We start from the raw sequence: 14961 nt of genomic DNA, 5'->3' as shown, positions 1-14961 counted from the left end.
CACACACACACCTTATCATTCTTACCCTACACAGGCATCTGCACTCTATCCTGCCTGTATCACTCGGGAGCATACGTGCATTTCTGCTGCACACACAGACACACGCACACACACACACACACACACACACACACACACACACACACACACACACACACACACACACACAAACTTGTAGTTTTTTGGCATGAGAGAATGCGATTCGTCTCTAGGCTTGTTTTGTTTCTGGCCTGGCTTCGTGCTTGGCTCCTTGAAACCGTGCATCGAGAGAGCTTTGGCTTTGATCTGCAAGATGTCTTGGACAGAACCGAAGACGCAAAAGGAAAAAGAAAGGCGAAAGGATCATTAGGAGTTTTATTTTCGCCCATTTATTTCATTCAGGAAATCGTGTCAAAGGACCGCGAGGAAACATCTGGGCCAAGAAACACCACACAAACACACACATTTTGTTGCACGTTGAAATTAAGTCGATCAACGAACCCGTGCGAAACGATTTCGCCAAACAACTCTGTGGAAAATGAGCATTAAAAATAGCTCGCGATACGTTGCAAAGGCCGCCGCGTGAGCTGCTAATCATCCCCCTGATCCAGAGCGACTGCTCGGGTCTATGCGAAGCGCTTCATAACGTAGACAACATGGAACACAATAAAAACTGAAGTACAGGCAATGAAGGGGAAAATAAAAGTCAAAAGTCAAATACAAATATAATGTAATGCATGTGATTCAACATTAATGTAGGTACGTAAAAGGAAACGAAGCATGGAAATATACAAAAAAGTATGGAAATAAAAATACAAAAAGAAACACAAATAATTATATTATTATATTGTTAATTATCATTGTATTATAACTATATATTAATAATAGGAATTATGTAAAAGTATATATTTTTTATTTTAATATAAAAATGTGTGTATCTGTGTGTATATTTAATTATATAAATGTTATATAAATAAAGTTTTATTCAAAAAGTATAGACATCATTATGATGATAAAGTTATTATTAACTTTTAAAGCCATAATAGAATTAAAAATAACTTTAGTTACTCAACAAATAATAATTAAATAAATAGGATCTAACAGAAAGTAAATAGTAAATAGGTGGAAATAAATAAATAACGAATGAATTATTAATGTAAAAAATGTAAGGAACAAATAAATAAATAGTGAAAATACAACTGAGGAAAAGTTAGGGATTTTATGAAATTATAATTATAGCAATATAAATGTATACAAAATAAAGTATACATTATGTTGTGTATTCTGTAATTCTATACAGTTCTATAAATGATAAAAAAGTGTAAATTATGAAGCTCTGTAAAAAATGAATGAAACATAATTAATTAATGAAATAACAAGTGAAAATAGGTACATTTTATTTTATATTAAATAATACAATATATGATATGAAACTGATGTAACGATGTAATGAAAAACATATATCAAGGTGTGTGTGTGTGTGTGTGTGTGTGTGTGTGTGTGTGTGTGTGTGTGTGTGTGTGTAGTGGGTTTCCGAGGTTTTTCATTGAAACTATACAGCGACATATGAGGTATAAAGTCTATAGAGAACACGTTTGCTAATATGTAAAGGTTCTTCCTCTGTCTACACTATAATTCTTTACAAAAACCAAACAAACAAAATAAAAAAACAAAGCAAATGCAAATATGTAAACGAATGTAAATGAATACTATAATTGGGATTAAACCCATTTACTGTAAGATGTTAATCATTGAACTGGAATTAAAGCTCGTCTGATCTGTTTTTTTATTAGCTGCTTAAAGGAATAATGTGGTAGTCATCTGGAAAAAGAGTACTTTAGGGTTTCTGCTACTATGAACCATTATGCAAAGGGTAAAATGGTGTGTAATGGTTCTGTAATATATATGTAATATGTGCTTTTTCAACATCCCATTCACATTTCCTTTTCATTTACTGTTATAATAACCTCCACTCTGCTGGAAAGATGTTCCACTGGATTTTGGAGGGTGATTTCTTTTAGAGATTTCTGTGGAGTTCAGGTACTGTAGGTAAAGGTGAGGAGGCCTGGGGTGCAGTCAGCGTTCACATGTGTTTATAGCCCTATAGCAGGAGATCTTCCACTCCAAACAATGTACAGCAGATCTTCATGGAGCTCAGGGGTATTGTCATGCTGGAACAGGTTTGGATCTTCTACTTCAATCAATGGAAAAAATGACATGCAGAAACATTATATACAGTTATTTTATACAGCTTTTAATTTTGTGATAACAGTTTGAGGAAGAACCACATTTGGCTGGAAAAGTCAGGTTTCTCAATGCAGTGATAGAGTTGAATGCACTCTATATACAGAGCTACACATCCATTTAGACACCAGGCTGAAGGAAGAAATTGTTATAGGCGGAAGTGATCATCTTTTAAAATATGCAAAAATCAATCAAATGGAAAAAAAAAAAAAATTCTTTCTATGTGGCCCAGTACCAAATGATACATGGCCCAGTACTGGTATGTGGGAAAAAAATAAATAAATAAAGGTTAAATAAAAAAAAAAAAAATGTAAAAATGTTAAACCTAGGTATAATATGTAAAAAAAAAAAAAAAAAAAAACAAAAGGAACCATGTAACCAAAAAGTCAACAAAATGTTTTAAGTGAGGAATTAAAACTACATAAGGATGTAATAATAAATAAGTCAAAGTTATTTTACAGGAACAGTATAATAAAAATACATATGTAAGAAATATAAAAAACGTTAAGGAATAATAAATAATAATAATAATAATAAATAAAAATTATAATCAAGAAATCATAAATAAATATGTAAAAGTAAAAAAAAAATGTTCAGTGTGTTTTAAAAAAGAATTAATAAATAAATAAAACAAAGTGAATAACAATAATTTGTAGATATGAATGTTAAAGTAAATAAAGACAAATAAAAATAAATAATAAAAAAAAGTATAAAAATAAATACTTAAAAATGCACAAGTATTATTACAAGAATAATAGTATCATGTAAATGTAAACAAGTAAAAATGAGTAATGACAAGCATTAAATGTGTAAAGTTTGTCGTTTGTGGTCTTTTTGTAGATTATTTACTCAGAGTCGACGTGGCTCTGTTCCAGACTGTCCGTAATTCAGAGTTTTCACAGGCAGGACAGAGCCAATCAATAGGCCCACAATGTGGGAACAGTTCAAACAGCATACAGTAAATCCATCGAAAAGAGGTCTGCATAATCTGCCTCAATTATGAGTCACGGAGAAATGGACTGAAGTAAAACTCTGCATTAGAATGAATGAATTAACTTTTCTAGACTCCATTGTCAGGGTATTTAACCTGTTCTCCCTACGCCGGAGCCGTGCCCACTGCTTCTCCTGCAGACGTCTCAGTATGTTCATTTAAATTCACAACATGAATAGACATTGGACATGATTTCTTTCTGAAAATAAAATGCTGTGATTCTCAAACTATGATTTACAATATGGACAAAAGTATTGTGACACGTGCCCACATAGTTCTTCCAAAGCCATCTCCTTGAAGATCCACTTTCTTCGGTTTGTAGTGGAAGATCCTCTGCTATAGAGCTCTGACCTCAACCGTATTAAACATGAATGAACTGGACGGCTGACTGCACCCCAGGCCTCCTTTCCACAAAAATCTAGTGGAACATCTTCCTAGAAGAGTGAATGTTATTATAACAGTGAAATGGGCAGTAAAGGTGGTAGGACATTTAAACAACTAGTTAATAAGACAACCTAATAAAACATGTTAATACACAAAAAAAGTAAACAAAACACCAAGCAATAAATAAAAGCAGTAAATAAAAGTAAACAGTAATGTGTAATGATGGGAATTACAAGTGTGTAGTAAATGAATATGCAAGCTAATGAGTAAAAGTGTATAAATAAAGCACAATAATTAAGCAAACACATTTATTCTACGGTATTTTTCAGGCTGGTGTTAATGATGAATGTGATGTAATAATGTGTGTAAATGGAAGTAATTAAGGATGGAAAAAAAGAAAGAACGAATGGATAATTATAGTTCGAAATATAGAATAATAATGATTTAAAAAATAATAATAATAAAAAAAAAAAATATATATATATATATATATATATATATATATATATATATATATATATATATATATATAGGGAAAAAGTAATGACTAATAAATAAACTGTTAAATATTTTTTCTACAAATGGTAATAAGTGATAATGATAACAATTAAGAAGAAAAAGAACAACAAACGAGAAGAAAAACAAAAAAGAATAATCCATAATAATAATAATAATGATAATAATTAATACATTAAAAGAAAAAGTACAACAAACAAGAAGAAAAAGAATGATATGAAAATAATAAGAATATGAAAAATAATAATAAATAGTAATAAAGTAATTTTGTAAAACAGATTTTTTTATTAAGTAGTTATTATTCTGTCACACTAAAAGCACTTATATAACAGTAATTAGTAACAGTATGTGTTTTTTTTGTATTGAATATATGAAATATATTAAAATATCACTTAATATGAATGTATCTGAAATGTGTTCATGTGTATTTTGAAGCCCCTACTTGTCTAATTTTCGGTTCTCAGCTCGACTTAAATCCAACACAGCAAAAATCCAACGCCTGTGAATTCCTTCATACGATTTTACATAATTGCAGATTTTCCTCTGGAGCGCTAGTGGCTGTTGGTTTAATACATAACCGCTGTGAGTTGCAGCTCGAGTTCTGCTTAAGGTTTGCACCGAATGATGAGATGTACAGCTTGTGCTTGGTCCTGCCTGAGACTAGAAGCATGCCGGAAAGACAAATTGCAAAAATCCCCCTCGAGCAACAATCTGCATCTATACCGTTTCCATTATTGCTAAAAGGTGCTGTGATGAAGAAATTTCTGGGGGCTTTTGTTTGTTCGATTGTTGTTGTTTTTTGTAGTGAAATAAAGTTAAAATAAAGATGGGGACAATTCGTTCGGGCGACACGTCACACTTTAATCCACGAGCCTTCCATAATATTTACATGTCTGTGTATAACTGCCAGGAAAGGCATATTACTAAGGCGTAAGCTTCTGCAGCTGACCGAGGCATGATAGGGCTCAATACACACCCCTGCCTTGCCCGAGCTTCTCTCATGTTCAGGGACCTACACACACACACACAGAGGTGCATTAATGCCAAATCGACTGTTCGTTGAAAACCCATTACTTTTATTACGTATTTGTTTCCTCCACATAACGTCATGTTGCTCCAACATTTAGAATCCGAGCTCACATCCATTAATTTTATTAAACAATATCCCCAAAACCAGAGGGAATAATGAACAAAGCACAAAACTGCGTCTATCCTCTGTTTTCTCTCTCTCTTTCTCTCTCTCTCACACGCCGAACAAGACGCACACTATCTGCCTTTGTGTTCGAAGGTATGAGGCACGACGTGGCACAAGAACATTGCCGTGATCTCATCTACGTGACGATGGGCTACGAAAACGTCTCGACGTGACGCCCGGTTAACTTTTTTTTCCCGAAAACCTCCGACGGAGGAATCGAATTCTCGGCTTGGCTTGTTGGAGTTTAGAAGTGGGACTATAAGATTAACATGAACAGCAGAGCAGGATGGGAAAAAAGGCAAACAATTCAACTTATTGTCTGCAGCTTTTACACCACAATCTCGATGTAGCATAAAACATTCACACTCTTCGTCCTCTTCTGCCAAAACTGATTCTTTTTTAGCAGCCATGAAAAAACATACAAAAGTATCAGTACATCTGAATGACTCGGTTCACGATCTTTGGCTCTTAATGGGGAAGGGGCAGCTCATTGGTAAAGAAATGTAAAACTTTACATTTACATTTTGGCCATTTGACAGACACCTGTATCCAGTGTGACTTACAACAGTTAAGGATTAAGGGCCTTGCTCAGAGGCCCATCAATGGCAGGTTGGTGGTGCTGGGATTTGAACCCATGACCTCCTAATCAGAAGTCCAAAATCTTATCCACCAAACAACCACCACCTCCAGTCAAAAGGTCAGGTCAGAGCTCCATTAATGTTCCACTTCTGGACCCCTGAGCAAGGCCCCTTAACCCTGAAGTTAAGTAGCAATGAGACGATTGCAAGATTGCAAGTAAATAAATGGTGAAGTTCTTTCTGGTGTACATGAGTTCTATTCCCAAAAGTCTACAATAATATTTAATACTTTCATAAAATTCATTATTTTTCATATATAATTAAAAACTGTACGAAATATTTATTTTAAATTTTTTAAATGGTTTTAAGCATTTTCTTTCCGTGTGTATGTAAATGATTTAGTTGTGGACCGCCAGTTTAGAACAAGGTGGCGTGTGAGATCATACTTCTATCAGAACCTTTAAAAGCTCATATGGTTTATTTGAGGTTTTGAGATTGTAGAAGCTCGGTACATACTCAAAGTTTAGAACTAATTTGGTGCCTAAAGCAAGTCATTTGAACTGTAATTAATGTGTGTGTGTGTGTGTGTGTGTGTGTGTGTGTGTGTGTGTTTGTAGCCATATGCACCCAGCCGAGTTTGTGTATAATGTGAATGGCACTTTGTACATGGCATGCCTGGCGTAGTGACAGGCAGCCCCAACAGGGCTCATGTCACTTTCCGTATACCAGATCGTTATTAAACACATCCCCCCTTGTGGTCGGTGGTCACGTGAAAGCCTGCTCTACACTGTGCCTCATTTAACTCCTTCATGATTAGCCATGCAAATGATCTCCTTCAAACACTCACCCTGCGACAAATGGAAATGCATGCAAAAAAGACGCTGGAGGCCACCAAGTCGATTTTTTGTCCACTTTTATTTCTGCATTATGACCAAGAGTTTATCATATTCAAGTGTGTATGAAAAAAGTTAACTCACCAATTTTATTCTTTATTTTTTTTTCTATTTTTTTAAAAAGCTAAATACAAGAAGCATTGTATCAAGGCACATACAAGACTGGCCAAAGGGCATATATGCACTTTGGTCTTCAGTTGGTAAGGAACAATTAACTTTCAGTTGTCGCAACATAAAAGTGGCTTTGGAAAAAAAATACAAAATAAAAATACAGATAATTATAAACAAATTCACACTTGTATTCCAAGTAAAAAAAAACGAAAAACAAAACAGAAAAAAAAAACCTTATCATGTAGCATGTCCTTATCTCTGCCCTGACTGTGTTCCTCTTCAAGAGCATCATGTACAAGTACAATTGGTTCACACCTAAAGGATTTCTTTCCCCCGTGTCGGCGAGAGACACTGCCACAGAGCAGCCACCTCTCGTTATATCTGTGCTTTGCCTGTCCACGTGCCGGACAAGCCTACCCAGCCGAGGACCACGTCACTGGGCTCTGTGCTGTGCTAGCTCTCTCAGGAAGCAATACATCTCCATACTTGCGAGACTTAAAGCCTGACAACACTGTTGAAAATGTCAACTAAGATCCCTAACGTATTATCGAGGTGCCGTTCGACCGAAAAAACACGTCTAGGTCCGTCCGATACAGATAAGACGGAAAAAAAGAAAAGCTTTTCTACCCATTGATTCAACCGTGCCCTGTTTTTTTTTTCTGTCGGCCGTTTTTTTTTGTTTTGTTTTATTTTTCCGAGAACGACGTTATGGTGAACGTTATGACCTGTGCTTCTACAAGGTTCTCTAAACTCTGATTGTTTTAACACGGCAATGAAAACCCACTTTCACAGTTGATATCTCAGTCGAGCACAAAGACGTTTTTTTTTTTTTCTTTTTCTCAATTGGTCTGAAACCTTAAGCAAAGGATGTACAGTACAAATTACTACAAACCTCTAAAATATATCGTTGTTGAGCGCACACACTGAGGACCCAGTGATGGCCTGCAATAGGAGCCGTGTTTCTTTTTAATAAACCGTCCTTAAATATAAATTATATGGCAAATGTACAGAACATTGCTTTCTCAGTCTTCTCAATCCAGTGTTTTTGTAAAAGACCGGGCAGTCCTGATGTCAGTCACTAGTAATAAAATGTTCTTGAAATCAGCACAAGTCATCATGAATGGGAGTGGTCTGAATCTGGTATTCCACTGTCTCTGTAGCTTCTGTTGTTGATGCTGTTTTCACTGTGCGGACTCTTGTAGAGATTCAAACCGTTTGGAGGAAAAATTGTGTGTATCACAAACTCTTCCTTGGTCACCGGCATGTGATTTATGGGAATCATTTGAAAAGAAGTCTCTCTAATCTCCAAGATGGTGTTGTCCTTCTTTGTGCCCGCTTCCGCATAATCGTCCTTCCTCCTGCGCCCTTTATTGTACGTGCAATTCCTGGAAAACAACGAACTATTCCTGTGGATGTACCAGCAGACCAGGGCCAGCATCACGATGGCCGAAAGTGCCACGGCTCCTCCTATGATAGCAGCTAAAGGCAGACTAGAATTTTTGTAAGGCTCCTTCTCCTGCTCCCGGTTTAAGGTTGTAGTGGGGTTGTACGCTTTTAAGGAGCCCGTTTCTGTCTCTATGCAAACGGGCGTCTCATCTGACAGGTAAATATTACTGGTCTCCATAGGAACCATGCATATCCGATAGGAAGATTCGGGCTCCAGGGCTGTGAGCAGGTACTCCGTCCTATCCCCTTGCACAATGGTCTCTGTGATGGACCCGAAGGCAGGGCTGTGGCCCAGCTTTAACCAGCTGAGACGCAGAGCAGTCATTGGCTGCGATACCCGCCAGGATATGTGTACCGTGTCCGGAGTGCTGGATTTGACGCTTATTGTGATGATCTTATGACTCGACGGCGTCGTACTTCGATAGTTCTTTCCGAAGTCTGGCCCCTTAATTACCGGTCTTTTAGTCACATAGAGTGGCCACTGGGGTCGAGAAGGCGGCAGCGTAATGGAGACTGTGCTCGTCTCGTACGTTGTCGCAACTTCGGAATCCGAGCATTCGAACAGCTCTGTGGAAAGATCCTTGATCGCCATTCCTTTGACCTTATCCGGGCCTTGGCACATGAAGCCCCGCACATTGACCTTCGAGGGCAAAGAGCGCAGCCAGTCTCTTACCCACTTCATTCTGCAGTTGCAGTACCACGGATTGTTGCGCAGCAGCAGGTGGGTAAGGTTATCGAGGTCGTCAAAGACCCCCATGGGCAGGCTGTTCAATTTGTTGCCCGACAGATCCAGGCGGTACAGCTGGCGGAGAAACGCAAAAGAGCCTACTGGTACCCTGTCTATATGGTTGTCCTGCAGCTGTAATTTCTCAAGGCTGGTGCCGGGCAGGTTGGCAGGTGGTGATGTTAGGGAGTTCCGCACCAGCGAAAGTTCGGTCAGATTGATCAAATTAACAAAGGCCATTTCCCCAATCCCCCTGTTGTTCAAGAGATTGCCATCCAGCACTAGGCGTTTTAGATTGATCAGATCTTGCAGGGACACCTCGGAAATCGAGGAGATTCGGTTGTCATCGAAGCGAAGCTCCTCTATGGTCATGGGAAGGCCAGGAGGAATGGTGCTCAGGTGATTGCGTGAAAGGAAGAGCAACCGCAGATGGTTGCTGTCTCGGAACGCCCCCTCCTCTATGCTGACGGCCGATACGGAATTGTCATCCAAGTGTAATTCCTCGATAAAGGGAATTTGAGCCAGGGAGGCGTGAGTGATAGTCCGGATGTTGTTTTCCTGAAGGTGGAGCTCCTTGACATTTAGAGGAAGATTGGTAGGAAATTCATCCAGGTTGTTGCAATATAGGTAGATCTTCTCCACGTTGCTGAGTCTCCGTAGATCAGCGGGGATACCAGCACTCTTAATTCGGTTGTTCTGGAGGAAGAGGACGGTGGCGTCCTGTGGGATTCCTGTAGGAATCGAAGTCAGCTCCCGGTCATTGCAGTAGATGAAAGTCCCATCGCACCGGCACTGTGATGGACAGGAGGCGGAGGTCACCAGTGGATTTGCCAGGCCCAGGAGAACACCAGCTCTGATGAAGAAGACAAAGAACGACTTGTACTGGCACGCCATTCTAGGCTCGTTTGTCCTCCCTGAAGGAAGAAAGGGGAAGAAAAAAAAACAATCAGAAGGCATAATGACGAACCCTTCTGTAAATAACTCTGTATGCTTTTTGCCTCAAGCTCATTTTTAGTATTGAATCAAATCATTTTAAACAAATATTGCAAATATATATTAGTACTGAGAACATACTTTTTAGAATCAAGTGGGGAAAATAAGTCTTTTTTTTTACTGACATACAGAATATGAAGGAAATGAAGGGTGAAATGGAGTCTGAATATCAGACAAGTCTAATTGAAGTGGAGGGGATATTCCAACTCAGACACGAGATACAGATAAGAGATCTTTCGTCCAGCTTTCTTTTCCTGAATGAAATGCCTGTGCCACCGGTTTTATCTTTTACTGAGTGTAATGCAGATGAAGTAAAAAAAAAAATGTCTACAGCAGACCAGTGCATTTCAAAGCTGCCTTTCATACTAGTAGACTGTGCCGGATGAATGAACTTTGGGTCTTGCTTATTAGCTTTTCAAGAAAAACCTTAGACAGGACTTGGTTCTCTTTAAGGATTTGTCAGGTCAGACTTAATATCTAAGAAGTGCAGGAGCAAAGAATTTTGGAGCAACATATATATATATATATATATATATATATATATATATATATATATATATGCACTCAACTTAAAAAAACACTACAGATAATGGTAGTACCTAAATGCTGAGACTTTGCTGAGTCTTTAGAAATTGCAGAACATGATGACTAGCATAAATAGCAATGTGACATAAATATACAAACCAGTGCAGTTATTGTAGAAACGTTTTATCAACCATTGTGCTTCCAGATTTTTCTATCTTTTTTTTTTTGCTTTGTCTTTGTTTCCTATTATCTCTTACATGTCCTGTTAGAAACAAGAAAGCTTACCCGAGCAGAACATGACACAGCTGAGCCGCAATGCTAATGCTTACCTGATTTAGAGGAGCCAGCTAATCCTCTTCTTTCACCCAAAAATCCAGTGACGCTTTAAGCTCCTCTGCTTGTTTTCTTCTCTGCACTGTCCGAGGACTCTCTTCTTTAGTTATATCCTGATCCAGCTGATCCTCGTTTGTCCTGCTGACCTCCTGGCTTGGACCGCAGTGTCTACAGTTCATACCATCAAAGGCTTTGTGGTAGATAAACCTCTAAAGATCAACTCCTCTGCTTCAAGACTTTCAAGACCTTGGTGCACTAATGCAGGCATGCAATTCGAATAATTAAAAAAAAGCAATGGGTGAAAACAAATAAGAAAAAAAAAGATAAAAAGGGTGCGTGAAGGATCCTTTCACTTCACGGAGCAGTGGTTCGGACCCCTAATTAAAACCTTTTGTGAGTCTTGGAGACTCCTTTGGAGGGTTCCGGTATGTCCGTCGCCAGAATGGACATGACCTCAAGAGCCCCGAGCCCACTTAGCCTGCAGGTAAAGGCAGGCTGAAATCCCAGGAGGCTCTTGTTCTCTGTTAGGAGTTATCCCCGAGTCGTGTTCCTGCTCTCGTGGAAGGAGCATGAAGAACGTATCCAGCCTGGTGGCTCAACTGCTGGAACTACGTTGTGAAAGCATCTTGTGGGCCTTTGCTCTCCTTAGAAGCATGACCTCATACGGCCAGGTGGAAGTTCATGCTGATCGCAACCTCAGAGGAGATCCTGTAAATCAGAGAGAAAGGAAAAAAGATTTATTGATCTATTGTAAGTTGTGCCTGGAGTAAAGTACACTTTAATTCTTTTAAATTGAAGTCAAAATCATAGAGGGTTGTGTTTCTCTGAACCCCTTATTGAAATAATACCCTTTTTTTGTAAACCTTGACTGATGAGTTTTAAAGAAGTATTAGAAGAAGAAGTCTTTTTTGATGGTCCATGTTGTTTTGAGGAAAGCTGAATAAGACGAGACTTTAAGTGTTTGTTTAAAAGAAAGAAAAGAAAAGGAAAGAAAACCAAGAGTATTCTTATCCACAACCGCCAGCCTGTGCCACCATGATTGTTCTCTCTGACCTGTCTGCCCGTGACCCTGTCAGCCCCTCCTCTCTGTCTTCTCTATGGAGACCGGAGAAAAGAATGTCTTTGCATTGAAAAAGCTACGGTGCTCGGAGGCCCCTGCTGCGCTCGCGGGGAGCTGCTCCTTCCACTTCGCTGTCGTTTGTGCTCCCAAAAAAACGAATATATATCCCCGACAGAACAGAACGTGTGGAAAAACAGGAAGTTTCTGAACGCACTTCTGGTGTCTTTTAAGCAACTTTTTCGAAAGCTGAACTCTTCCGAGAGTCTCAAACGCTCCCACGCCACTAAAAAATGCATGCGCTAGATTATTCAGAGCTCATCTCTGAGTGCTCATGAATATCCAAGAGTCTCGTCCGCGTCACCTCCGTTGCCCCTCGTACCTGCTGAATATATCTTCGGGATTCGGCCTACAAAAAGGGAGCCTCGTCCCTCGCCTTGCCAAACCAAACGATACGCCCCGTTTAGGAACACAAAAGAGGGCGTCCTCAGCATGAAACCTTTCTCACCCTGCCGCTCGTGTGCTGAGGAATAACGGCAGAGCGAAGCTACAAGGATCTTTGGCTCGTAGTCGTTGTAACCAATGACATGGAGGAGATTAGAGAACCGAGAGTCTTGTAACTCAATTTGGAGGTCCAAACAGCACCCCGTCCTTCTGTCATACCAGATCCCAAGCAAACCGATGTCTTATATATAGATTAGTGTGGTTTATGACTTTGTGTGGGTTTTAATAGAAAAGCAATGGGTGAGACATTACAACATCCTCGTCCAGGCTACAGGGACAAAAATATGCCTCGGGAATTACAAATGAAGCCCAATTGCAATAATGCACACCAGCCTCATGTCTTGTTCGCTTTATGTTTATGAGGATAACGTTCCCTCCGCCCTGTATTCTCAAGGAGAAAACAAAGTTAGCTAGACAAAACACCGGCCTGTGTGTTAACACCTTATTGACTTGACTGAGCGAGCTAATCATTCCTGAGCTCACATGATTGTGTTTTCTCTCGCTTCTTTACGCTCAATGGATTTCTTCGAGCCGCATTGTCCTGTTCTAAACAGGCCCAGGGATTTGAGGAACCTGATCTGAAACACTTCAGATCGTCTGGTTGTGCTTTATCGGGGTTTTTTTTGTTGTTGGTTTTTTACGCTCTCTCTTCAAAGCATGCGATCTTCTAATCTTCCTCTTTAGGTGAAGGTCTAAGTGATTGGCATTTCTGCTTATCATCCTGATAGGGTGCATTTGCTGGAAGAGCAGCAATTCTGATTCTCCTCGAGCAATCCGAGCATAGCTTTATTGAGAATGAGGTTTTTTTTTAGGCAGAAATACACTACTTATTTTGTGTGAAATAAGTAGCTGGTTGTGAATTAAAACCCATTAGTCTTTAGATTCATAATCTTAAGAAGTATAAATAAAGGTTTAAATCAATCAGTAAAGGTTTATATTGTTTGTTCATTGTTTTTTTTATTTTTTATAATATCCTGTTAAAAATGTGTAATTTATGTAGATCAGCCTGCATTTGTTTTTCCCCCACTTGAAAAGTGGATTGGCCATGTTGAATATCGGTGTGTCTGATAGCAGGGGTGAAGCTTGATGGTGTAAATGCTCATTTGAAATTACACCGAAGCTAATTTGAAAGTTTGGTCTCTGCACTGGGGCTCAGGCATCGGTCGAGGAGGTTGGGCGAGGCAGGGGGTAGGCGTGGGGGTCTCTTTTCTTTTGAAGAGACTGAAAAGGGTAAACGGTGCATGGCGTAGCAGCTGCACTGCTTTTCCCCACTTGGGGGTGGTAGGCGCTTCGGTATCGGGCCTGCCTGGCTCAGAACACTTGGTGTACACACCGAGCTGGTGCTTTAATTACCACATGTGCACCCCCTGTTAGGGTACAGAGGGTTTCTGCCTTTGGACAATGGTGGAAAGAATCAAGGTTTGATTTACAACCTTTGTACAATCCAATGCATTCTGTTTAAAACAAATTGCTTCCTGTGTTTATGCATAAAGGCTTGAATGCATTTCTCTCCATCGATCTATAATCAATTACATCTCACTGACGTTCATTTGAAAGATGGCAATTGAAAGATGATTAGAATTGTTCCTTTTTTTTCTATCTTTTTTTCTAAAAGCACGTTTAAAAACTTGAAGAAACAAAACAAAGGGTTGTTTTCCCGAAAAGCGTTTGCCGAAAGGCCCCATCGCAGGGTCAGAGGTCAGCTGCGAACATGAGCGCTCAATTCTATTGGACGACTTATTTTTTTTGTGTCTCAAAAGTCTCAGGAGGCCCTGAACACACGAGCATGTCATGTAGTGAATGTAGTGCATTCTGCAACAAAAAAACGAGTAGACTCATTATCAGGCCCACAGTGTTTGTTCTCGATTGAACAAATGTCGAGGAAGGACTGCATTTTTGGTTGTTTTGTAGTTTGGCTGATGTTGATGTGATTTGAGAAATTAAAGATGGATCTGAAATTAAGTGAATTATTTATGTCGGTCTGCTTTTGTCACTTTCTATCCTTTATAAACCTTTGTGCTGTGTATATAAATATGTAGGTGCTTCACTGTCGATGTTCCTTCTTGTTATTTGTGTTTATTGTCTTGTAATCAGGTTGAATTAGTTGTGTATTGGAGAAGGAGCTGTTTAGCTCCGAGCTCAGCTTTGGGTGGATGGTTGGACAGCTTCTCTCTTTCTGGATTATTGGTTTGACATTAGCGGTGTGAAAGCCCAGGTTAGGCCTCTTAAAGCCCAGGACTGACACTACACATTCTTTAAGGTTATACACTACAAATAACACACACCACATCTCTACAAGTCTATTTGGGTGCGAGTATAATACAAAGTCGAACATTACCTGGCACTTTGTTCATTTTTATTTAATTATATTTATATTTATATATATAATTTTTTTCATTTGAGACTCAGGCTCGGTGTGGGACTTGTTTGTGTTGCATGTTGTAGTCCCTGGGCTTGGAAATGAACTGATGCGCACCAAATCCGACGC

The 14961-nt window shown here is 39.0% G+C and overlaps 2 protein-coding genes across 7 annotated transcripts in view; one reads left to right on the top strand and one right to left on the bottom strand.

Annotated features, from left to right (window-relative positions):
- Positions 1-14961, top strand: part of macrod2 (mono-ADP ribosylhydrolase 2) — a 618133-nt gene that overhangs the window by 91633 nt on the left and 511539 nt on the right. The gene's annotated exons all lie outside the window — the stretch shown is intronic.
- Positions 6784-14961, bottom strand: part of flrt3 (fibronectin leucine rich transmembrane 3) — a 9852-nt gene continuing 1674 nt past the window's right edge. The window contains exons 2-3 of the mRNA XM_046875036.1: positions 10909-11620; positions 6784-9975 (exon numbers count right to left, since the gene is read on the bottom strand). Of these exons, the coding sequence (XP_046730992.1) occupies positions 8006-9955 (1950 nt within the window). The 5' untranslated portion in view covers positions 9956-9975; positions 10909-11620 and the 3' untranslated portion in view covers positions 6784-8005. The remainder of the gene's footprint in view (positions 9976-10908; positions 11621-14961) is intronic.

The sequence above is a fragment of the Silurus meridionalis genome, chromosome 2 (genome assembly GCF_014805685.1).
Source record: "Silurus meridionalis isolate SWU-2019-XX chromosome 2, ASM1480568v1, whole genome shotgun sequence".
NCBI lineage: Eukaryota > Metazoa > Chordata > Actinopteri > Siluriformes > Siluridae > Silurus > Silurus meridionalis.
Note: the sequence above shows the minus strand (reverse complement) of the source record. Positions and strands in the feature narration are given on the sequence as shown.